The sequence below is a fragment of the Globicephala melas genome, chromosome 16 (assembly GCF_963455315.2).
Source record: "Globicephala melas chromosome 16, mGloMel1.2, whole genome shotgun sequence".
Lineage (NCBI taxonomy): Eukaryota > Metazoa > Chordata > Mammalia > Artiodactyla > Delphinidae > Globicephala > Globicephala melas.
The window spans coordinates 59119680-59145027 of NC_083329.1; the positions used below are offsets into that span (position 1 = coordinate 59119680).

Sequence of the window (25348 nt, forward strand, 5' to 3'; positions counted from 1 at the left end):
CAGTGGAGTTCTGTAATTTTTTTATTATATCCCATATTCCAAAATGAATTTGAGGTAATTTACAAAGATGTAGGAAAACAAAATGTAATAAAATCTGGAGGAAGGAAAAATAAACATGGAAAACAGCAGGGTCTTAACCACATAGTAGTAAAATAAAAGCCATGGCCCGACCTGTTCCTGCAGATCCCCTACCAGGTCGGGCCTGATGAGGATGCTCAGTAGCACATGAACGACGATACTGTGTGTCCGGCTGAAAAAGAGAGAAGATGAGACACTTCTTACGATGTGACTTCTCCCAGAGGATAATGTGTTACTTGGTAGGAGGGAAAACCTTGAAGTTGGACAGCAATGTAATCGACATCATCTGACATTCTGAGGGACAAGTTGGCTAAGTGTACTCTTACGTTCCAAGTAAGAAAAATCCCAAGCCAGAAGCCCACAGAGCCATTGTTAACTTGTAAAAATTTCAAGTTCTACAACTTTATTAATATGTCTTTAAGAAAATCTTAGCATTTATAAATAATCCGTATGGTTTAATATTTCTAAATACTTAAAATTGGCTGTGAAGGGAATTTTTATCTGATTTCCATTGCCTGCTGACTGTTTAAAACAACAGAACCAGAACCTTTTCAGCAACATTGAAACACCCATGACTACTTCCATGCTTGAAATGTGACTCTCAATATGGAACTCAAACATTTCAAAATTATCTCAAGGGATTTAAAGATTTTAAGATACAACTAAAATACCTAAATGCAGATATTAAAAAAAGCTATCAATACCATCCCACTGGTACTTCTAGAATAAAAACGTCCCTCTCAGTTTCCTGTCAGCACTGGTATTAAGAGATTTGAGATTTTTTTTTTTTCTTTCCTGATGAAGCCCCATGTTTTCTATCAGGGATCAGCAAACTTTTTTTTGTGTAGAGGGCAAGATAGTAAACGTTTTATGTTTTGTGGTACATACTGTCAGTGGAACTCCTCAGTTCTGCTGTTACAGTAGGAAAGCAGCCACAGACAGTGAATGAGCATGGTGGCTCTGCTCTAAGAAAACTTTATTTACAAAAACAGGCAGTAAGCCGAACAGCCCAGGAACTACGACAGAGGAAAGAAAAGATTCTTCCCTAGGACCTGCAGAGGGAACATGGCTCTGCTGACACCTTGATTTTGGACTTAATAGGCTCTGGAATTGAGAGAATAAATTTCTATTGTTTTAAGCCACCCAGTTTGTGGTAATTTGTTATAGCAGCCCTAGGAAACTAGTACAATGTCCCATTCATTTACTACTCTCACCACTCTTGTAATGGAGGAAGAATCGTACAGTGCTTTAGGCTGATACAGTTTTAAGGGTTATGAGTTGAGATAAGTGTGTTGCAAATACCACTGTCTTGAAAACTGGTATAGGATGTGGGTTCCTGGTGCCTGGTTCCTGGGCCATAAGTGTAGCCCCAGTCACTTCCTAGGCTCTCCAAGCCCTCTTGCACAAAGCAAACGAGGTGGGGCTGAGCTCCTGGCTTACAATTTTGGGCAAGGTCAGTGCATGATCTCCAGTCTCCCAATCAGGTTTTTTTCTATTGTTTAAAAGTAAAAGGGCTAGTAAATGTACATTAAGTGGTAAAGCATTGTCAGCATTTCAAACACCAATTAACTAAGAACCCCCAAAAGTCTTAACTCGCACATCCACCAGTCCACATACATAATCTGATACCATTTTTTGTGTAATTCCCTAAGAGCAGTGTTAGAGAATGAAGTTAATGCTAATCTGATACACACTGGGGTTTAACATTTTGCTTATTCTCAGAAATAGCTAAACTTTAAATTGCTTAGAATTTGCAATTTATGTATAAGTTAAAAGAATGAGTGACAGAGACCAGTTAGAGTTTCAACAAAATATACTTAAAACTTAAAAATATTATTTTTATTAGAACCTCATCTTTTATTCTTAGAGTTTGATTAAGCCACCATGTAAAGCCTTAAGTCTGCCAAACTATTTTTTTCCCCTTTCCTCAACTATCAAGACCATAGAGGAAGTATGTCACTCTACCAGAAATGACTGAGTTGTGTTGGGCCTGGAGAAAAAGTCTGGTAAAAGGAGCCTCTCGTGGGGCTGCTGATGGTTAGGCTCATCCACCGCTGCACTTCGAGCTCGACTGGAATCGCCATGGGTTTTCTGCAGAAGAGATAAAAATTACAGAAACAGTTAATTCGTAGTGGAGCTGTGCATGTCCTTTATCAACCCTAACAGTTATGGTCACTGCAGGCCAAGCAGCTCCAATGCCATCGTTATGAATCAGAATTCAGTGTGTACTTTTGACAAAATATAGTGTTAAGTCAAGACCAGAGCACAGACCCTGCAGAATTACTGACCCTGAGGTTTTACAAGCACATTGAAAGGCAATAGGAAAGACATACCGTTTGCCTTTGTGGCCCCACAGTACTCAAGTGTTCCACTTCAGCTGTGCCAATAGGTGGCAGCAGATTATTTCGACTCAGGGGCAGTGGTGAGGGAGAGGAGAGTGAGTCGGCCGCCACTGGGCTGCAGATCCCATCAGCAGAAACCAAGACATGAAAGCATAAAGTTATAACAATATAAGCAAACTGATTAGAATCAAATAAATTGAGCAGATGAGTTTAATTTCATGCACAGAAAGCTTTAAGCTGCCTACATTTTTAAGTGAAGAGATCTCAATGAAAGGATTTTGGAGAATTAAAGTTTTGGGTTTCCTTCATAGTATTTTCTTATTGTTGAAACTTCATCCTGAGCATACAGCAGAAGTTGACCCTTTCTCCCACAGAGAACTGGAATAAAACAATTTTCCCTATATTGTGTTGTATTTCTCTGACAGTTATGGATTTGTAATTTCACATCTGATGGAACTCACAGTTCTGGGCTTTCTGGTTGTCCTTCTCACTAAAAACTATAATTTCCAGGTAAAGTTCCTAAACTTATTTCCTTCCATGGGATTTGGAGCAGTTTGCAGTATTACTCATGCCCAAGATAGTAATTAAAAGCTGAATGATACTTTTCATGTCCCAGAAAAAACAAAGCAGCTTACTTTTCCACTTGGAAAAAAGCACTGTCAGAGGGATGAGAGATTAATTATACATCAAGACCACTCATACTCAAATGAATGTATAGCTATATCAGTATAGATATAGGTATATCAACAAAATAGAGAGCAGCTGAGAACCCTGGTGTCCTAACAAAGATTTTTGGTGGTTTTGGACACCTCTTTTAGTAAGTCTATTGGGATAAATTGTAACAAGAAATTGAAAAGTCAAAATCAAGAAGTGTTGGGAGAGAAGTATAGTGACGTTCTGGATTTAGAGGCTGAATTCAAAACACAGTTATGGTGTTGTCATCTCACACCCTTGTTCTTAGTCTTAGAAATTAACTATCCTAAGATGTTTTGTAAGTCAACAACTAATGAAAGAATTTTATTTTAAAGACTTGGCTTGGTATTTTTTGCACAGTGAGGCTCAGAGTGTCTAGTGAATGAAAGGTGGGAAAAGGGAAGAGAACATGTTTAGTGTTACTTCCTAAGACGTGCCAAGGGACATATTTCCTGGTGTATAAGCATCTACTTATCTGAGCTTTTAAAGTTTTCATTGTCAATGGAATAGGTAGATCCTAATGGTACAGAAAAATATTAAAGGAGAATTAACTATTATTTGGGGAAGAATTTCACTGAGGATGTTCCCACTAAGGAAAATGTTTTAATAAAATACATATGTCTTTTATTCCTTTGGTGAGTTCTACTGAAGTATTCTAGCCAACATTTTATTTGTAGAAATATAAATCTTTAGCTAAACCAATAGGAAGATCCAGTATATCTATATTTCATTCAAATTTAACTCCATTTTTTCTGTATTAGATTTACACCAGTGTGCAGTTCATCATAAGAATATGTAATGATTACTGTTTAGGCATATATTTCAATCTTAGATTTAAATTCATTCTCTATGTAAAATTCTTCATTAGTTTTACCATAGATTCCAGATATTCTGCTTTTGAAACCTACACTCGGGATCCTCTGAGTATTTCTTCCATAGGTCTTGGTGTTCCAGCGCGTGAATGGCTTGTGCTGATGGGATGAAGGGTACGTGGTGGGGGATTGCGTCTCCTGGCGGACTGCACTGTATATGACAGAAATGATGTACTAAGCTCCAGGGCTCGATTTGGCCAATTTCGAGTTGAAAGGATGGTACTGGACCCAGGCCTCATAAGTAGCTTGTCATCAAGATCTCTAGTGTCCAAATATCAGAAACCCACAGTGAGATCAAGATTGCTCTGTACAGGGAGACAGAACTCAAAAGGTAAAAAGCCTTAGACTATAAAATACATTCAAGGGAGAAAAAAGCGAAAAGAGAAAACAATAAATAACCTAGTTTTAGAAGTTACATAATCTAGCTCAGGCATGAGAATGTGTACCTAAAAGAAGGACATCATTTCAATCTTACACATAATTTACTAGAATGGAGACTTGGGAAAGCAAGTCCATTTTTCACCTGCCATCACAGTCACTTCTTCAGTTACTGATAAAGACTAACCTGTAGGGTACCGACTCCAAAGTGCTTCCCAAAAGTTTACCTCAGGGTCTGTGCTTCCTACCATGTTTGAAGCATTCTTTTGTGCTGAAGGAATGTCACCAGAAAGACTTAGTTGAAAGGCCAATATTGCTGCTTAGTAGTGGTGTGGCACTAGTGTGGCTCCCACTGCAGAGATTAAAATGCTGAGCTAGCTGGAGCCTACAGGGATAGGGGGTTCCTTGGAAAGCTGGGAACAGGCAAAGGGTCCAGAGCTTTGTACAGCCCAGGGCAGTAGATCCCCATTTGCATAAACAACTGTGAAATATAACACTTTCCTGTAAGTACTCTGATAAAATACCATGCTCAACAGTTCAGTAGCTTAAACTCTGCCTTGTAGATTCAGCGGCTTTGTTTTTGTGTTTTAAGCAGATGAGAGAATGTTTGATTCTATTGTAAGGCATCTAAGAGATAGTATTTACACTGTGATGTGGAGGGGAAGTGAAAGAATAAAGCTCTGCCATGTGCTCTTGGCTTTCAGCAAGTTCCTCAATCTTTCAGGCCACTTTGGTGTCCTCTAGTGCAAAATATGCCTCAGGGTTTGGAGAACTTTGAAGGAAAAATGCCCATCACAGAATAGGGCTAAACCTTGAGCATTACTCATATGAGATCTTTCTGATCTTCCTAACCATTCACTTAAGCCTTTTCTTTACACAACCTACTGCTTTCTAATTACAGGGGTTTAGGCCTTAGCTGCTCTTTGTTCATCTTTATTCTTCCTCTGGACTATTCATTCATAACTGGATTTATCACCTCCACACTTCTAGATCAGCCTTCAAATCTGACCTTCTACATGGCCCATCATTGTAAACTCAACACACCCTAAGCTCATTTTCCCCCTGCCAAACAAGCTTTCCTTGAGCTTGAAATCTGAGTTGACTTTGATTCCTGTATTTTTATAGAATGTGATTTCTTTTGCAATATCTCCTAAAATATTTCATTCCTTTTTTTAGTCTTGCTACAACTTGAGAACAGACCCATAGCAGCCTAAACTCCTGCATTAGACTCCTTACTTTCATTTCCTCCTGCATCAATCCAATCTGTGTCCTACTGCTGTGAAATCTATCTTTCAGATTCCTGTTTTAAATATATGTGCTCCCCAGCTGGACTCACACATTGCTCACGTGGGAATGTAAAATGGTACAATTCCTTTGGAAAATTGTATGGCAGTTTATTATAAAGTTAAGCATACACTTAACCTATTCTGTAACACTTTCACTTCTAGATACTGAAAAATGAGACCATAGGTCCACAAAAAAGACATGTGTAAGAATATTTATAGTGCCTTTTATACATAAGAGCCCCAACCTGGAAAATAGCCCAAGTGTTCATTAACGGAAGAATGGATAAACAAATTGTGGTGTACTATTACAATAGAATACTACTTGGCAATAAAAGAGAATCACATGCAACAACATGGATGGATCTCAAAAACATGACATTCAAAACCCTCCATAGTCTGGTCCCAAAGTTCTTTAATTTCATAGTGTCTTCTTTCCCACTAATCACACCATGGTCTATTTTAGTTGTAGAAGATTGTCAGTGGTCTTTGATCAGAACATTAAAATTCTAACCTATTGCTTCCTATCCTACTACAGCAAAAATGGTCGGCTTTCTCTTCTAAATATTTGTATTTTCCTGTTTCCAAACCTTTTTCCACACCATTCCTCCTACCTAGAATAGCCTTGCTGCTCTTCTCTGCTTATCCAAACTTCTGTCTTTCAAGGACACGTTCAAAACCTACACTTACCCACCAAAATGCTTCCCTTCTTTGGGACTACCATAGTGCTCACACTGAGTACACAAACTTCGCCCTCAGTCACAGGAATGCCCTGTATGGTTAGGTCTCTTTTTACCTTTGTGCCTTCTCAACAGTTATTTTATCAGCTCCTTGAAGGTGGAGACCATTTTCCTTATATGTTTTTACTCCCCAGATGTCTCTGGTTGCTTGGTACGTACTCAATACATGCATGTTGATTGACTGACTTTGCTTTCCTTTTATTTCTCAGTGATCTACTTAAACTCTATAGTCTTAAAGTTTTATACTTCTTACAGGAGCTTGTCCATTAGGGAGAGATTTCTTGGCTGTAGAGGCATCCCATGAACCAAGAGACCATTCACATTTGGCTGATGACCACTTGCTGCTTGACAGAGACTCATCTACATATCAAAAGAAGGTGTTACTCATTGGTTGGTGAAGATAGCAGCTTGGTTTCCCAACTTTGCCAGAAGTTAGTATTTCCAAATTAGGTCATTTATACATTTTTCTCCTATGCCTTAACTTTTGTAAATCTTGGTCAGTACCCCAGCTGGAGCCCCAAATCCACTGTCAAGATGACAAGATCAGAGTGCTTTCCTCTCCATTTCTAAATGGGGAAGCCTGGTCAACTTAGATGAAAGCAATTAATAGTCACCCTCATAGGGGAGAGAGGACCTTTATTATTATTATTTACATTATACTAGAAAACAAAATATGGAACAAAAATGGGGAGAATAGGGGTAAACGCTATCTCTTTTACCATCACATAATCCTATGCTCTGCATCAACTAATGCTTTCTCCTTCACTACACCTGGAGCAGTCAGCTCTCAAAAATAACGTAAATTCTGAAGACTTTATTAGAAGGAGTTAATTGTATCTTAATGTTAGCAGGATTTAATCTTAACTGCCACCGCCACCTTAGTGTCCTGTTTATTTTCTCTCTCAGTTAGTCAGTTAAGTGCCCTTTCTGGCCAGCTCCTTCTCTGCCACAGTATGCATTTTCCTCCTACTTTGTCTTAAGAATGTTTGGATTATTGCTTCTCCTTCCTTTGGTCATTAACAACCAGAACTGTGTACGTTAACTTTTCAGGGCTTAGGCTACCTAGGTCATAACCAGGCCAGTTCAACATGTAGAAGTATTTTATTACCATCATAGGAATATTAGATTATTACCTAGGTCATACTCCAGTGTGATAAGGTATGGGCCTTACTCAGTTTATTTTTATTTACTTTTTTTTATTGAAGTAGAGTTGATGTACATATTATATAAGTTACAGGTGTGTACAGTATAGTGATTCACAAGCTGAGTTTACTTTTAAATAACCCTTTTTAAAATATAGCTGCACAATATCTGGCCAGTACACCAACAAAGCAAATACTAGATGTGGTACTAAACCCAGGCTCGATGAGCATGGGCCAAGGATGAGAATCCTTTTTCTTTTTATCCCTCCCCTGCTCCCACACTTTTTTTGCTACAAGTAACACTGGGAAGCTATCATTGTAAGAACTGGGATTACATAAATCATTACACGTGGATGAGACCAGGCTTATCAACCTTCTGCAAGAAATGGCCATTTTTATATGCTTGTCTACAGACTTATTTGAAACCATTTTCTCCTCCCTTTCATTTGCCTTTTACATCTGGTTATGATTAGTAAACATCCAAAAAGCAAAAATGTCAACAGATTCAAATATTAAAAATAAAACAAAAACCAGGTAGTCTGAGATAAGAGAAAAAAGAGGGAAGAAGTCAAAAAGAAATTCAAAGGACAGAATGTTAAGGCCACAGAAGATCTGATATTGGTCCCTCTTTTCATATTTTTCATTTTTTCCAAAGCAGACTTAAGTTGACCATATAGTTGAGTCTAGATTGCACAGCTTATAGATGCCTTTTCAAAAGAGCTGATTGAGAATTACTTATCAACTCTAATTTTCTATTAATTTTTTAACAGGTTAAATTTTTTTTAATTGTGGTAGAATATACATAGCATAATATTACTGTGTTAACCATTTTCACATGTACAATTCATTGACATGAGTGCATTCGCTGCTATTTTTTAAACTGAAATTAAACTTATCTTTGCAAAGAGTCACTGGATTACTGTGATAAACACATAACTTTACTGGAAAAGAGTCATAGTGATACAATTAAGGCAAATAACTGAGCAAACTTCATCTACAAGAACAGTCCTAGGTTCTCCAGTACATTCCCCTGTGCGACTTACCGGATTTGAGGTGATGGACAGCACCTTAGACTGTGGCACTCGAGGTAAGACCAAAGGTTGTGGTGCATTCAGCACACAGGGGCTTTCTGAAGCTGGTCTGGTGATTGCAACATTACTGTCATCATCTGAGCAAAGGAATAGAATCTATTATCCATGAATATCTTCAGACCCACAACAACAGTACTGTGAAAAAAAATCTTTCATGAGAATTCATAATCTCAAGATAGGCTTCACAGCTTTGCAGCCCAGTTTCATACCACCTGCACAGTTCAAAAAAACGCTTTAAACCATGAATTTATTTTAAAGTGTTTCCCAGGCTGGTGATTCCTGTTTGTACCTGGCATAAGGAAAAGCAAAGATTACTAGAGCAAAGCTGTCTAATAGAACATTTGGAGATTGAAGGAAATGTTCTACATATGCACTGTCCAGTATAGTGGCCTCTAGCCACATGTGGCTATAGAGCATTTAAAATACGGCTAGTGTGGGATCTAATCAAACTTACAAGCTTTTGCACAGCAAAGGAAACCATAAACAAAACGAAAAGACAACCTACAGAATGGGAGAAAATATTTGCAAATGATGCAACCAAAAAGGGCTTAGTTTCCAAAATATACAAACAGCTCATACAACTCAACAACAAAACCCTATCCAAAAATGGGCAGAAGACCTAAACAGACATTTACCGAAGAAGACATACAGATGGCCATGAAAAAGATGTGAAAAGATGCTCAACACTGCTAATTATTAGAGAAATGCAAATCAAAACTACAATGAGGTACCACCTCACACCAGTCAGAATGGCCATCATTAAAAAGTCTACAGGGGGCTTCGCTGGTAGTGCAGTGGGTAAGAATCTGTCTGCCAATGCAGGGGACATGGGTTTGAGCGCTGTTCTGGGAAGATCCCACATGCGGAGCAACTAAGCCCATGCACCACAACTACTGAGCCTGTGCTCTAGAGCCTGTGCACCACAACTACTGAGCCCACATGCCACAACTACTGAAGCCCACGCACCTAGAGCCTGTGCTCTGCAACAAGCCACTGCAATGAGAAGCCTGCGCACCACAATGAAGAGTAGCCCCCGCTTGCCGCAAGTAGAGAAAGCCCGCGTGCAGCAACAAAGACCCAATGCAGCCAAAAATAAAATAAAATAAATTTATTTTTTTAAAAAAGACTACAAATAACAAATGCTGGAGAGGATGTGGAGAAAAGAGAACCCTCCTACACTGTTGGTGGGAATGTAAGTTGGTGTGGCCACTGGAAAACAGTATCAAGGTTCCTCAGAAAACTAAAAACAGAATTACCGTATGATCCAGCAGTCCCACTCCTGGGCATATATCTGGACAAAACTATAATTGAAAAAGATGCCCCTGTGTTCACAGCAGCACTATTCACAATGGCCAAGACACGGAAACAACCGAAATGTCCATTAACAGATGAATGGATAAAGAAAACATGGTATATATTATATATACAACGGAATACTACTCCTCTGTAAAAAAGAACGAAATAATGCCATTTGCAGCAACACGGGTGCAACTAGAGATTATCATACTAAGTGAAGTAAGTCAGAAAGAGAAAGACAAATACCATATGATATCACTTATTCGTGGAATCTAAAAATGTGACACAAATGAACCTTTGTGATTCTGTGAAACAGAATCATGGACATAGAGAACAGACTGGTGGTCACCGGGGGGAGGGCACTGGGGGAGGGATGGAGTGAGAGGTTGGGGTGAGCAGATGTAAGCTTTTATATATAGAATGGATAAACAACAAGGTCCTACTGTATAGCACAGAGAACTATATTCAATATCCTATGATAAATCACAATGGAAAAGAATATTTAAAAAAGAATGTACATATGTATATAACTGAATCACTGCTGTACAGCAGAAATTAACACAACATTGTAAATCAACTATATTTAAGTAAAAAAAAATAAAATATGGCTGGTGTGATTGAGAACAATTTAAATTTTACCTAATTGTAATTAATTAAAATTTAAATAGCCACACACAACTAGTGAAACCTCATGCCCATTACCACTGCCAGTTTTTGTAAATAAAGCTGTAAGAGTAATTTGCTTATTCTCATTACTGTATAGTACTCCATCATATGAATATATCACGTTCTGCTGTTGAGGGATGTTTGGGTAGTTTCCAGTTTATGTTTTCCAGTATATAATGCTGTCATGGATATTCTTATATATGTCCTTGGGGAAGATGTATACTGAGTATATAGTAGTATACGCAGCCACATCCACTCATATACACATTGTTTATGGCTGCTTTCAAGGGCAGAGTTGAGTAGTTGCAACAGAGACTGGATGGCTGGCAAAGACTAAAACATTTACCATCTGGCTCTTTATACACAAAGTTTGCTGATCCCTATTTTAGGTCAATCAACCCACTAAACCAGTCAGAGACCTTCCAGCTCCATTATAAGATCATTGTCTTTTTTTCAAACTTTAAGTTTCAAAATCACAATAGTTATACAATGAAATAACCTAAATTTATGGATGCATGGAAAAATAAACTAAAAGGATATTAATTCATAGCCTAACATTGGTAAAATTGTGAAAGGTAAAATGAAAGTTTTCTCTGAAAACTTTCAGTGGTTGATACTGAAAACTGAAGTAATTCCTTTATTACCAGGATTTATTATTATTGGGGTTTGGATATGTCTCTGGACTTTATCTGTCCTGTATCTCCCAAAACTTAACCTCACATAATATAAAGCAGTTTGTTTTGAAAGGGTCTTAGACCTACTCTTCTCCAATACCAGCTTTAAAAGGGAACTTAAACATGCATACAACAGAGTGGCTTTTAAAAAAAAAAAAAAAAACTCACATGGACAGTATCAACTGTGGCAAACATGTGGAGCAACTGGAATGCTCATACAATACTGGAGAAAGTGTAAATAGATGCATCCACTTTGGAAAAAAATTTGGCAGTATCCACTGAAGTGGGAATAGCATATCCTATGACCTAGCAGTGCCACTGTTATGTACCCACTACATATGTTCACCAAAAGACATATACAAGAATGTTTATAACAGCACTATATGCCAGCAGACATAAACTGGAAACTACCTAAATGTCCATCAACAGTACAATGTGATATATTCATACAATAAAATACTATATAACAATGAAAATGAACTATTGTTACACTCAAAACAGTTGAATCTAACAGTGTTGAGTTTAAGAAGCCAAATGCAGAAGGGCACATACTATTTGAATCCATTCTTAAAAGTTTTAAAACAGGCAAAACTAATCTGTGGTGCTGTAACTCAGGATAGGTTTACTTTTGGGGGGTAGGAGTTTAGTAACATGAAAGGGGCTTCTGAAGTGTTGGTAATGTTCTGTTCTTGATATGAGCATTGGTCATACAAGTCGACTCAGTTTTTAAAAATTAATCAAGGGCTTCCCTGGTGGCACAGTGGTTGAGAGTCTGCCTGCCGATGCAGGGGACATGGGTTCGTGCCCCAGTCTGGGAAGATCCCACGTACCACGGAGTGGCTAGGCCTGTGAGCCATGGCCGCTGAGCCTACGCGTCCGGAGCCTGTGCTCCGCAACGGGAGAGGCCACAACAGTGAGAGGCCCGCGTACCGCAAAAAAAAAAAAAATTAATCAAGCTTGATGTAAATTTATTTTGCAATATTCTATATAGATATGCTTTATATTTTTTAAATATATTTTTAAAATTTATTTTGGCTGCACCAGGTCTTAGTTGTGGCACATGGGATCTTAGTTGCGACATGCGGACTTCTTGGTTGTGGCATGTGGACTCTTAGTTGCGGCATGTATGCGGGTTCTAGTTCCCTGACCAGGTATCGAACCTGGGCCCCCTGCATTGGGAGCATGGAATCTTACCCTCTGGACCACCAGGGAAGTCTCTCCCCTAGATACACTTTAATAGAAGTGTTTTTTTTAATGTATTTCCTGGACTTGTGCTTCCAGCCAAGATGGAGCAACAGGGACTGGCTTTACCCTCCTGCTTAAAACAACCAATAAATCCGTGAAACAACAGCTTTTAAGACACTGGGCATCAGGTAATGAAAGACAGTGAACCATGAGATAGTAAACAAATGATGCTAGCTCTGCAACTGCCTTGAAAGAGTTTCCAAGACATGACACAAAGAGGGAGAACAAAGGCAGATCCTGGTGGACTCCCTGATTTGAAAGTCCAGAGAGACCAAGACTGCTAGGGTTCATAGGACAGAGTATCAGAGAAGAAAAATGCACAGAAAGGGAACCCAGGATATCTGTAGAGTGTGGGGTGTCCTTTGAGTACTCAAAGGAGTATTGAACACTGCATGTATGAGAAAAAACCACCTGAGGCTAGGAAAGAGAACCAACTGAAAGAATTAGAGGGAATAGTGCCTGCTGCTCACATGGGACCAGGAACAGTGCCTGGTTCTTCCAGCCATACTAGAAAAACTCATAATTAATGGGGCATTGGGCAGAGTACTTAGGACAATCTTGCCTCAGTATCTGGGGGATAATTAGTTGGACTGATGACCTGTCTATAACAAATCATAAAAGCAAGACCAGAAGAGATCAAATTTTTTCCAAGTAACTTAAGTGCATCCCAGGAAAAACCGAAGAAGATACATACAAAAAAAAAAAAAAAAACTCCCAATAAGATAAAATTCACCATGTCTGGCACCCAAAGAATACCATGCAGGAGAATACAACTCACAATGAGAAGAATATCAATCATTGAAACCAACCCAGAATTCACACATATGTTTGAGTTATCCCACTTTTTCAAAAAGAGACATGGAAGATATAAAATTCACCTAAATCATACTTCACAGAAAACAATGAGTAGAAAAATACACTGGATGAGCTTAACAGCAGATTCACCATTGTAAAAGAAAATATTAATGAACTTGAAGGCACAATAGGAAACATCCAAATTGAAATACACAGAGAAGAAAATTCTTTAATTAAAGCATCACATTTGAGGGATCAGTAAGCAAATGGACTAATATATATGAGTAACTGGTGTCCTAAGGGATGGTGGGCACCAGAAGAAATATCTGAAGAAATAATGGCTGAAAACTTTCCAAACAATGAAGACAATAAACCCACAGATCCAAGAAGCTCAACAAACTCCATGCAGAAGTAACATGAAGAAAATTACATCAAGGCACATCATAATCAAATTGCTCAAAACCAGTGAAAATGAGAAAAATCTTAAAAGCAGCCAAAGAAAAAATACATGAACGCAGGAACAAAGAAAAGGATGACATCAGATTTCTTGTGCAAGTGAGAAGACGGTGGACAACATCTTTAAAGTATGAAGAAGGAAATCCAAAAGAGGGGATATATGTATATGTATAGCTGATTCACTTTGCTGTATGTACAGTAGAAACTAACACAATATTGTAAAGCAACTATACTCCAATAAAATAAAATAGGTAACCAACAAGGACCTACTGTATAGCACAGGGAACTCTGCTCAATACTCTAATAACCTAAATGGGAAAAGAATTTGAAAAAAAGGAAATACATGTATATGTATAACTGAATCACTATGCTGTACACCTGAAACTAACACAACATTGTTAACCAACTATACTCCAATATGATAAAAATTTTTTTAAAAAATAAATGAGATACACTGAATGTTAAAAAAAAAAAGGTACCAAGAGAAAAAGTGTCCACCTAAAATTCAGTACACCACACAACTATCTTGCAGAAATGAAAGAAAAATAAGGAAATTTTCATATATCAAAAGAAAGCATTTCTCACCAACAGACTCACATACAAAAAGTTTTAGAGGACATCTCTCAGGTTGCAAGAATTAAAAAAAAATTTTTTAATGAGATAAAATTTGCATAACATGAGTCACCATTTTTAACCATTTTACAGTATACAATTAAGTGGTTTTTAGTATATTCATGATTTTCTGTAACCACCACCACTATCTAATTTCAGAAAATTTCCATCACTCCAAAAAGAAACCCCATACCTCCCAATGCACCTCTTCCTCCATCCCCTGGCAATCATTAAACTACTTTCTCTATGGACCTGCCTGTTCTGGAAATTTCACCTTAATGGAATCATACAATATGTGGCCCTTTATGTATGTCTTCTTTCGTTTAACGTAATATTTTCAAGGTTCACCCATGTTTTAAGATGCTTCATTACTTAATTCCTTTCTTTAAAAAATAATTTATTTATTTTTGGCTGCGTTGGGTCTTCGTTGCTGTGCGCGGCCTTTCTCTAGTTGTGGTGAGCAGGCTTCTCATTGCGGTGGCTTCGTGTTGCAGAGCACGGGCTCTAGGCACATGGGCTTCAGTAGTTGTGGCATGTGGGCTTCAGTAGCTGTGGCTCAAGGGCTCTAGAGCGCAGGCTCAGTAGTTGTGGCGCAGGGGCTTAGTTGCTCCGTGGCATGTGGGATCTTCCCAGACCAGGGATCGAACCCATGTCCCCTGCATTGGCAGGCAGATTCTTAACCACTGTGCCACCAGGGAAGTCCCTTAATTCCTTCTAATATATGAATAATACTCCATTGCATGATGTATTAGTTACTCAAGCTGCCATAAAATATGACAGACTGGATGGCTTAAATAACAGAAATCTATTTTCTCACAGTTCTGGAGGCTGGAAGTCCATGATCAAGGTGCTGTCAGGGTTGGTTTATAGTGTGATCTCTCTTCCTGGCTCCTATGCAGCTGCCTTTTCCCTCTGTCCTTGCCTGACTTCTTCTCTTTACACACACAGAAATAGAGAGCTGTGATGTCTCTTCCTCTTCTTACAAGGATACCAACCCTATAGGATTAGGGTCCCACCCTTCTGACTCAATTAACATTAATTACCTCCCTAAAGGCCCTATTTCCAAACCTAGTCACATTGGGGGTTAGGGCTTCCACATATGGATTTTGAGGGGGACACAATTCAGTCCATAACACATGGATATACCAAATTTTGTTTTGAATACCAAATTTTGTTTATCCGTTCATCAGTTGATGGATGTCTAGGTTGGTTCCACTTTTTTTAAAAAATAAATTTTTTTACTTATTTATTTTTGGCTGCATTGGGTCTTCATTGCTGTGAGTGGGCTTTCTCTAGTTGTGGCGAGCAGGGCTACTCTTCGTTGCAGTGCGCAGGCTTCTCATTGCGGTGGCTTCTCTTGTCATGGAGCACAGGCTCTAGGTACATGGGCTTCAGTAGTTGTGGCATGCGGCCTCAGTAGTTGTGGCTTGCAGGCTCTAAGGCTCAGGCTCAGTAGTTGTGGTGCCTGGGCTTAGTTGCTCTGCAGCACGTGGGATCTTCCCAGACCAGGGCTCAAATCCGTGTCCCCTGCATTGGCAGGCAGATTCTTAACCACTGCGCCACCAGGGAAGTCCTGGTTCCACTTTTTGACTATTATGACTAATGCTGCTATGAACATTCATGCCAGGGTTTTGTGTGGATATATTTCATTTCTCTTGATTATATAACTTTGAGTGGAATTGCTAGGTCATATGGTAATTTTATGTTTAACTTTTTGAGGAACTGCCAAACTGTTTCCACAGTGGCTGTACCACTTTACATTCCCACCAGCAATTTATGAGGGTTCCAGTTTCACAACCTCATGAACAGTTGTTATTGTCCTTTTCTTTTTTTTAAAAAAATAACAGCCATCCTAGTGGGTTTGAAGTGGTGTCTCATTGTGGTTTTGGTTTTGATTTGATTTCCCTAATGAATAATGATGTTGAACATCTTTTCATGTGCTTATTGGCTATTTGTATATCTTCTTTGGAGAAATGTCTGTTTGAGTTATTTGCCCATTTTTAAAAAAATAAATTTATTTATTTATTTTTGGCTGCATTGGGTCTTCGTTGCTGCGCACAGGCTTTCTCTAGTTGCGACAAGTGGGGGCTACTCTTTGTTGTGGTGTGTGGGCTTCTCATTGTGGTGGCTTCTCTTGTTGCAGAGCATGGGCTCTAGGCATGTGGGCTTCAGTAGCTGTGGCTCGTGGGCTCTAGAGCACAGGCTGTTGTGGCGCATGGGTTTAGTTGCTCTGCGGTATCTGGGATCTTCCTGGACTGGGGCTCGAACCCATGTCCCCTGCTTTGGTAGGCGGATCCTTAACTGTGCCACCAGGGAAGCCCTATTTTCCCATTTTTAAATTGGGTTGTTTTTTCTTTTGTTTTTGAGTTGTAGATCTTTATAGACTGTGAGTACTAGATTCTTATCAGGTGTATGGTTTACGTACACTTCCTCCCATTCTGTAGGCGGTCTTTTCAGTTTCTTGATAATGTCCTTTGATACACCCTAAAGTTTTTTATTTTGATGGAGTCCAGTTTATTTATTTTTTCTTTTGTTGTTTGTGGTCTTGGTGTCATATATCAGAATCCACTGCCAAATCCAAGCTCATGAAGATTTACTCCAATGTTTTCTTCTAAGTTTTATAGTTTTAGCTCTTAAATGTGTACCTTCAATCCACTTCAAGTTGATATTTTGTATATGGTGTGAAGTAAGAGTCTAACTTCATTCTTTACCATGTGGCTATCCAGTTGTGCCAGCACAATTTCTTTTTTTTTTCCTATCTGAATTTGTTTTTGATTGACATATAGTTGATTTACAATATTCTGTAAGTTTCAGTTGTACAACATAGTGATTCACAATTTTAAAAGGTTATACCCCATTTATAGTTATTATAAAATATTGGCTATATTCCCTGCCAGTACCATTTCTTAAAGAGACTATTCTTCCCCCATTGAATGGTCTTGGCACCCCTGTTGAAAATCAGTTGGCCATAGATGTGTGGATTTATTTCTGGACTTTTGATTCTATTCCTTGGATCAGTATGTGTTCTTATGCCAGTACCACACTGTTTTGATTACTGTAGCTTTGTATTATGTTTTAAAACCAAGAAGTATGAATCCTCCAAATTTGTTCTTTTTCAATATTGTTTTGGATATTCAGGATACCTTGCATTTCTGTATGAATTTCAGGATCATTTCTACAAAAAAGGCAGTTAGAATTATGATAAGGTTATACTCAATCTGTAGATGTATTTAGGGAGTATTGCCATCTTAACGATATTTAGTCTTCCAATCCATAAACAGAGGGTGTCTTTCTATTTCTTTAGGTCTTCTCTATTTTCTTTCAATAATATTTTGTAGTATTCAGCATACAAGTCTTACACTTCCTTGGTTCAGTTTATTCCTAAGTATTTTATTCTTTTTGATGCTATTATAAATGAGTTGTTTCCTTAATTTCATTTTTGATTGTTCATGGGTAGAAGCTAGAAGAACTTTGAGAAGCATGATAGAGAAGACATAAATTACCTTGAACAGACTTAGTAGGAATCTGGATTTGGAGGAAGCTGTAGGGGAGGGCTCAGAAGGAAATGAGGAACATGTTATTAGAAACTGGAAGTAGGGAGATGCTTGTTATTTTGTGGCAGAGAGCTTAGTGAAATGGTCTCCTGTGGTCACATGGAAAGCAGAACTTTTAAGTGATGATCTTGGTTGTATAGCTAAGGAGATTTCCAGTCAAAGTGTTGAAGGTGAGGCCTGATTTTTTTCTTGCTGCTTATAATCAAACACGAGATGAGAGAGATAAATTGAGGGAAAAACTATTAAACATAAAGAAACCAGGACTTGATGATTTTGAAAATTCTCAATCTCTCTAGATGGCAAAAGATTCTAAATAAAGGAAGGCTATCAGACCCCCAAAATTCTACTGGCAGGAAGCAGCCTAATAAAATTACTTAGCTACAAACATGTGCTATGTTTCATGAAAAAGGAAGGATGACTCAGAGGTCAAAACCAAGAGCTCAGAGGGTAGAGCAGAAAGCTGAGAGGATTATTTCCAGGCCTTAATTAAAACTTAATGAAGGAACTCCCAGTATTTTCACAGCTGGATTTCAGAATTGCTGTGGACCCTTTTTTACTCTCACCTCCCTGACCCCAGCCTTTTAACTGGAGTGTCTATAATGGTTATCTTTTTCCTGGCCCACTATTGTATGTTGGGTGTGTTGGGGTCAAATAACTTGTCTCTAGGAGTAGAATGGCTGGATTATATAGTTAGATGTTTATATACCTGTGTATATAAGCTTTAGTTTCATAGGTTTATAGATGGAAAGGAATTGTGCCCCAGTAATTTCACTTCCTGTATTACATCCAGGAACTTCATTCATACCAGGACCTGATTCAAAGTCTTTGGAGCTGATGCTGTAATAGATGATTCTCTTGGAAACCTTTGAAGGGAGTTGAATGTACTTTGCCTGTGGGAGCACATGAATCACTAAGGGCCAGTGGGAAGACTAGTGGACAAATTCCAAGGTGCACCCCCCACCCCCCACCATGATTCTCAGCTGTTGATGTTCACACCTTCGTTTAAACCCCTCCCTTTGAGCATGGGCAGGACCTGTGACTTGCTTCAGATCAAAAGATGATGGTAAAAGTGATGGGATGTCACCCCCATGATTATGTTATATAAGTTTCTGTCTTGCTAGCAGATTAGCTCTCAGTCTTTCTTGCTGGCTTTGGAGAAATAAGCTGCCATGACTGCTACAGCTACAAGAAACTGGATGCTTCCAAAAACACACAAAAGGGGAAGTGGATCCTTTCCTAGTTGAGCCTCTACATGAGAACCCAGCCTTAGCCAACACCTTGATTGCAACCTTGTGTGATCTTAAGTAAATGACTAGCTGGCTGTTCCTGGACTTCTGACCCACAAGTCTGTGAGATAATAAATGTGTGTTGTTTGAAGCTGCTAAGTTTGTGATAATTTTTGTGCAACATAGAAAATCAATACAGACAGTTCTTAAGAAGTTAAATATACATTTAACCATATAATTCAACGATTTCACTTGAAGAAATCTACCCAAGAGAAAAGGAAATATGTGTCAAAATTCTTGTACATTAGTGTTCATAACAGCATTAATAGTCCAAAAATGAAAACAATCCAAATGTCCATCAACAGATAAATGGATAAACAAGTTGTGGAACAATGGAATACAACTCAACAATAAAAGGAATAAATTACTGACACACACAGTGACATGGATGACTGTCAAAATGATCACACTGAGGGAAAGAAGCCGACAAAAGAAGAGTAAATACTACATGATACCATTTAAGCAGATAACTTGTCATTTGGGGATGGTGGGTCAGGTAGGGGCAGGAGGGAGGGATTACAAGGTTATTAACTTTGAGGGTAATGGATATATTCACTGTATTGATTGTCTCATGGTTTCATGGCTGTATACATAGGTCAATTTATCAGATAATATACTTGAAATATGATTGGTTTATTGTATATCAATTCTTCAATAAAGCAGTTTTTTAAATGTATTTGCACATGTTTTTTCTCACAAATAATTATATTCAAAGAGAAAGCACAATCTCTATCTAGTCATCATAGAGTAGGCCTTGTTACTTATGCACTCATTCCCAGATACTTTCCAAATATCTGTTAGTTTCTATGAGAAATACAAATATGATTCTTTAGTACTAATGAACATATAATTTAATAGACTGGTTACGGTTTGGAAAGCATAAACAATTATTTTTTTATATTGTTTTCACAAAGAGCCTTACCAGAAGCAAATCCCTCCCAGTGACTACGTGTCAGCTGCTCCATACAGCTTAGGACCTTGCTCCACACATCGTCAAACACATAAGCAAGGACATCCTCTTTCATGCAGTAAAATGGAGCAATAGGTGGGTACCCTAATTTCTGTTTCTCTGTAGCTGCTTCTGATTTCTTTCCATGAAACCCCTCTTCCCTGTTAACAGAAGCAAGAAGGAAAGACTTCATGGTTATTCTTCACTGGGTGTTCACCACTGTCTTTTGGCTGCTTAGGAGTGTGATTTATGCTCCTCCCCGCCACCACCCCCCCCTTCCTCCCCGCATATATAGCACAGGTATTAAATAGGCTTGTGAACTAAGGGAGTTTTCAACAGAGGAGACTCTGCATTTCCCTTTTTACATCCATCCCACCCCACCCCCCTACTCTGCCAAAAAAATAGAACAAGAAAAAGAAGACAGAATCATTGTACTTTTTTAAGCTTTAAATAGATGGGCATTTAAAATTGATCAACAAGCAACCTATGACAATTAAGCACACAAAAATACTCTTTTTGTTGTAACTGGGTAACATTTAGATTAATATTAACTTGACACATTTAACGATGCGCATATAACTGTGATTATGCTGCATAATTATTTGAGGCAATGATTCATTAGGGAAGTAGTCCACATAGATTATTAAAATTAGTATACTTTTACTAATCCAAATAAACATTTGGTAATTGGCTGTAAAGGAAAAAGAGGGAAGCCCAACAGCACAGGAAACTACTCTGAGACTCTTCTGGAGACTGTGTATCTATAATCCAGAAACTTCCAGTTAGGCAAGTCTGTCTCTTCTCTGGCAATGAGTGCCAGTAGCCCCAGATTTCTGGGGGAAGAAAATTTGGCTGATGGATGTGCTTATCTATGACAGATGTATTATAAACTAAGACAAAGCAAATTCTGGGACTGGCTTGGGTGGAGAGAAGTACCTTTACAGTGAAAGTTACTCCTGGGGCAACAAAGTGCTCAAGAATGAAATAGGAAACTGTAGGCAGGTAAGAAGGATGCTAAGAGATTTAAGCAGGGCAGCCAGACTCCCTTTGCTTCTCCTTTCCCAAGGAAGAGCTAGCCTGGCATTAAGTGGCAGAGGAGGCTGATTAGCATTAAATGTATTTCAATTTATATTTCTTTTTAGAGGAGATAACATAGTCATATGATAAAAATTCATATTGTATAGAAGGAAATATATGTATGTAGTGAAAAATAAGTCTCCTACATCTCTGTCCCCCAGTCCCCATTCTCAGAAGCAAACACGTAGGTCCAGAGAGATAGTTACATTATACACTGTACTGCACCTCACTCTTCTGTCAGTGTATCTTGTCCATGATCCCTATCAATGTATATAAATCTGCCTCTTTTTAAAAATAACTGCAACAAACAAACAAACAAAAATAACTGCAGAGTATTCCATTGGATATACCATAATATATCTAACTAGACAGTTATTGATCAACTAACCTTTGCTTTTATAATCAATACTGCAATTAATACCCTTCTACAGATATTCCTCAACTTACATATTGGGTTACAGCCCAATGAACTTATGAAAATATCATGTCAAGAATGCATTTAATAGGCCTAACCTATTGAACATTATAGCTTAGCGTAGCCCACCTTAAATGTGCTCATAACACTTACATTAGCCTACAGCTAAGCAAAATTATCTAACGCAAAAACTATTTTATAATAAAGTGTTGAATATCTCATGTAATTTATTGTATACTCTACTGAAAGCGAAAAGCAATGGTTGTATGGTTTTAAGTATATTGGTTGTTTACCCTCATGATTGTGTGGCTGACTGGGAGCCACAGCTTGCTGCCGCTGCCCAGCATCCCGAGAGAGTATCATACTGCATATCGCCAGCCAAGGGAAAAAAAATCAAAATTCAAAGTACAGTTGCTACTGAATATGTATCACTTTTGTACCATCGCAAAATCAAGGAATCATAAGTCAACTCATCTTAAGTTGGGAACAATATGTATGTACTTCTTTGGCTACATGGATATTATATCTGTAGGATAAATTCCTATAAATAGAATTATTGAGTCAAAGGGTATGTGCATTTCAATTTAAAGAGGTGGTATACATAGGATCCAGAAAGTATACTCTCGGGCATTTATCCCAGAGACATAAAAATTTTTGTTCATATAAAAATCTGTGCGTGAATGTTCATAGCAGCTTTATTAATAATAGCCAAAAGCTAGAAATAGCCCAGGTGTCCTTCCACAGGTGCACAAACTGTGGTACATCCATACCATGGAACGTGCTGACAATAAAGAAGAATAAATTTTTGATAAACCTAAGTAAATAAATAAATAAATAAATAGGTGGTATAATTCTCCAGTAGTGAAAGAATATGCCTCTTTTCTCATTCAAGGAATTATTAACCTCCTTTATCTTTTGTTCTTTGATAGTCTGACATGTAAAAGAATACTCATTATAGTTTTAATTTGTATCTCTAATTGTGAATGAATTCCATTTCATATATTTAAAATCCATCTTCTTATAATGTGAACTATTCATGTTCTTTGTTTCATCTTTAATCTTTTCCTTACTGATATACATATTAAGGAAATTAAGCCTCGGTCTATGCATGAACTGCAAATATTTTTGCCAGTTTGTCATTTGTCTTTTGACTCTATGAATTTTTTCTATGCAGAAATACTATTTTATGTAGTTTTTTAAAGAATTTCTTAAATGACTTGTAGATTTTGTGCTATGGTTAGAAAGACCTTCCCTATTCCCAAGTTATTTTAAAAAAAATCTTTCATATCTCATTTTCTTCCAAACTTACATGCTTTCATTCATCACATCTCAATATCTCAGTGATATCTCTAAAGAGAAGACTGCCTTTCTAAAAATCTTCCATTTTACCTGAAAATTCATTTCAGTTTACTATCAGGAAAGGGGAAGAGATGCCCCAGGGACACCTATGAGCCATGAACATCACATTTTAAATTAGTTAAATCTACTGTATTTTTTATAAGCTAAAATGAAGGGAAAAGACCTTTGAGGAAAAAGGAAGAGAAAATATGAATAATTTGACTCAGGCCAGATGAAGTGAAAGGGAAGGGGGCAATCTCTGCAAAACCAAAACAGCATACTTATGATTCCCTTGGAACAATGAGCTAGCTCAACGGTGTTATGTTTGGAAATCTGGGTTGTGTTTACCTGACCCTAGGACTGTGTACCTTGAGCATGTAGTAAACATGGCACAGTAGGAAATATGGGAAGAAGTCCAGAATCATGTGACACTAACTAGACCTAACCACAGCCTCACAGCCTAAAATGAAATTCTCACTTCTAGATGTACTACTGTGACTATCAATTCTGAGCTTTTAAAGGCTTAGAGGAATAATTTAAGAGTTTAATATATCAGAAAAGTAGCATGGAATAGTGAGGAGAGCACTGGATTTAGAATCAGATGAATAAAGTTTTCATGAGTTACTGGTGATACTTTACAAAGAGGAAAATCAAATTATGTGGAGAAAAAAATTCATTTAAAAAATGTTTAATCTCAGGAAGAGGCAAATGGCGTGTGTAGGAAGAAAATATACAAGGAAGACTGGTATATGAAAGCAATAGGAATTTATATCAACTAAGTACATGACACTGGATAACTGAGAACTAATAGAAAAGAAATAAACAGACATCAACTTAATTATAGGTAGTATTGGTAGTATACTTTAGAAAAAATAGATATTAACAACAAAATAGCAGGGGAGTAAAAAGTTTAAAAGACATAATACTCACATATCTGTGTGGTCGAATGCTAGGTATTCCTCTATTATTCCTTCCGAGAAGATTATACAGTCTTCCTCTTCTCTTTCCATAGAACACAAGCTAGGGGATCTGGCAATGGAAGATGCTTTAGGAGCATATGAAGATGAAAAATGTAACTTCTTTCCCCTAATACCAAATCTGGAAGAGGAAAAATATTAATTATGTTCAACATAAACAGTTCTCAAAGGAACTCATTCGCACAAGTTTCAGCTCAAGGTCCCTTGCCCTAGTGACACCTTCCTGGGCTACTCTAAACCTTAATACCTGTTATTTCTCAGAACAGGAATAAATAAATACTAGCCATAGACCCACTCTGCTTAGGTATATTATGCACTATTGAATACTGCTTGCTATCTTTTCAGATGCAACAGCTATGGCTATAAAATATTTTTTAAAATCTAATAATATTTACATTCATAATTAGCTCTTTAAAGTACCTCAGGAGGTTATATGCTTATTTCAATAACTCCGTCATTGTTCAAAATGTATACTCCTAAAGGGCAAGTATCTTCCCTTACTTCTATTTAAATTTCTCATCCTACCCAGGTATTCAACGAATATATGATGACGCCTTCACTTCAGCAGGTTTACTTTGGAGAAAGTCAGTCAAATCTGAGCAGTACAATTTTTTAAATGGCTCTCAGTTTAACCAAATATTAAATATAACCAATGTATGCTTTGTGTTATTCTTTATACCTTTTTGTACCTTAAGTATTTTTTAAACAATGAAAAAAGAATAAACCTATGGCACTTTTCAGCAAGGCTAGTGGGAAAATCTTTTTGGAAGACATTTTGGAAATATGCATTAGAAACCTTAAAACAGAAATACACTTTGATTCAGTGGTTTCATTTGTAGGGGATTTCCTTCGAGGATATGACCTATAAGATTTAGCTATAAAAATTGTCATCACAGAACTGCTTATAATTGCTAAAATTCAAAACTGGCCCAACTGTTTCAAAATATAGGATAGGGGATTGGTTGTTTAAATAATGGTATATTCATGCAGTGGAATTCTATGAGGTTACTAAATTAATGTTGGGGGACAAAATGGAAGATTCCCATAATAAAATGGTAATTATAAAAAGATTATAAAATATGTACAGTAATTTCAAAAAACTCTATACATATGTGGCAGAGAACGCTAGGTGCCCCCAATATCGATTCTCCCTGCCTCTCCTAATACATCATGCCAATTTAATTCAGGAGAGCAATACACGCACCTCAAAGATGACATTTCCCACCACCTTGCAGCCAGATGTGACCAATGAGATATGAGCAGAATTGTTATGTGGGACTCTGGGGAGGCTGTTTAAAGAGAACTGGGTTAGCTTTAAGGGGTGCCCTTTTGCCCTTATGCCTTTCCTGCTTCCTGCTACCTGGAAAGTGAATGTCATGTTTGGAACTC

General features: G+C 37.7%; 2 protein-coding genes across 4 annotated transcripts in view; one reads left to right on the forward strand and one right to left on the reverse strand.

The window, feature by feature from the left end:
* FAM149B1 (family with sequence similarity 149 member B1) overlaps positions 1-25348 on the reverse strand; it is a 63962-nt gene that overhangs the window by 4124 nt on the left and 34490 nt on the right. For all 3 annotated transcript variants that reach the window (XM_030862583.2, XM_070043858.1, XM_060286235.2), the window contains 8 exons: positions 23913-24080; positions 20126-20313; positions 8572-8696; positions 6640-6746; positions 4022-4246; positions 2412-2535; positions 2044-2169; positions 172-250 (listed from right to left, as the gene is read on the reverse strand). In XM_030862583.2, the coding sequence (XP_030718443.1) occupies positions 172-250; positions 2044-2169; positions 2412-2535; positions 4022-4246; positions 6640-6746; positions 8572-8696; positions 20126-20313; positions 23913-24080 (1142 nt within the window). The remainder of the gene's footprint in view (positions 1-171; positions 251-2043; positions 2170-2411; positions 2536-4021; positions 4247-6639; positions 6747-8571; positions 8697-20125; positions 20314-23912; positions 24081-25348) is intronic.
* The window catches only part of ECD (ecdysoneless cell cycle regulator), a 90110-nt gene that overhangs the window by 4099 nt on the left and 60663 nt on the right, over positions 1-25348 (forward strand). The gene's annotated exons all lie outside the window — the stretch shown is intronic.